The sequence below is a fragment of the Hipposideros armiger genome, unplaced genomic scaffold (genome assembly GCF_001890085.2).
Source record: "Hipposideros armiger isolate ML-2016 unplaced genomic scaffold, ASM189008v1 scaffold_62, whole genome shotgun sequence".
Lineage (NCBI taxonomy): Eukaryota > Metazoa > Chordata > Mammalia > Chiroptera > Hipposideridae > Hipposideros > Hipposideros armiger.
In genome coordinates, this window is record NW_017731412.1 from 4,758,683 (window position 1) to 4,759,843 (window position 1,161).

General features: G+C 46.9%; 1 protein-coding gene across 2 annotated transcripts in view; it reads left to right on the forward strand.

Moving 5' to 3' along the window:
• Positions 1-6: 6 nt before the first annotated feature.
• Positions 7-1,161, forward strand: part of RNFT2 (ring finger protein, transmembrane 2) — a 72,857-nt gene continuing 71,702 nt past the window's right edge. For both annotated transcript variants that reach the window (XR_002123913.1, XM_019641665.1), the window contains exons 1-2: positions 7-42; positions 532-590. Coding sequence is in view for 1 of the 2 variants with exons in the window: in XM_019641665.1 (XP_019497210.1) it covers positions 19-42; positions 532-590 (83 nt within the window). In the remaining variant the exon portion in view is untranslated. The remainder of the gene's footprint in view (positions 43-531; positions 591-1,161) is intronic.

Consider the following 1,161-nt stretch of genomic DNA (forward strand, 5'->3'; position numbering starts at 1 on the left):
CATGGAATTCTGAAGTCCATGTGGCTCCTCACAGTGAACAAGGTGACATGTCTCCGTGAGAATTCACATCTTCATTACCACTTTATTCATTGTGAGAGCTGGAAAAAAGCTTTGGGTTTGGCCACTCCACCCCCTTCCATTTAACAGATGAGGAATCTGAGGCCACAGAGAGGTTAATGATTTGTCCAGAGTCACACGGCAAGTTAGGGATAACATCAGTCCAGAATCCGTGTCTCCATGTCTCACCTCATCCGTCACCTCTTTGCTGCACAGTTCCCTGCTTTCTCCTCTCCCAAGAGGACGTCTTCTACCTCTGGGTCTGAATATCCTCATCTGTGAAATGGGGTGATAACACTCTCCTCAGTGGGATTGAATGTTTAATGGCATGATGGATGGAAACAGGATTTGGAAAATGTCAGCGAGCTCTAGGGATGTGAGATGTGAGCAGTCCTTATTTATGGTTGCCGTGGCAATCTGATAGGCAGTGAGAGTGTTGGGAAACTCTGGCTCATGCCATGTGTTGGCTTTCAGGTCTTAAGGAAAATGCAGAGACGCCACAGCAGTAACACGGATAATATTCCACCTGAAAGGTAAGCACCTCCTGGTTTCCTTCTACCTAGGGGCTCTGGGTTTCGGACGGTCGGGGGCAACCCAAACCTGGATTGAATACCTGCTTTTCAGGGTCACTTAGAGGAGCAAAGGAGTAACAACACTGAAAGAAGATCTTTATTACTTACATTTCCCGAGAGAAGGGGGCATGTCACACCACGTAGGGCCACATGGGGAAGTGTCAGCGTCAGTCAGGAGGCAGAAAGGAGCCAAGCGAAAGCATAGGCCACCGCTTTTCTTGTGTTTTCTGCACAAAGCAAGGCAGAGCAGGGAAACAGCTTAGCATTGTCTAGTTTGAGTAATGTCAGTGGGCTCTGGGCTATCTGATGGTCTCTGGTTGTCCGGTACCTGATCCTGGGTGATTTGGGGCAGGAGAAATATTGGCTGGATGTGTGAGTATTAGATCAAGGAGGTGGCTGGGGATATAGGCTCTGCATCGAAAGGGAGATATAAACAACTTTGGTTATTAATTTGGCCTTGTAATTAGTGGATGCCAAACAGACAAATACAGAATCTATGAAAACACAGTTAAAACACTCATGAGCTAGAATT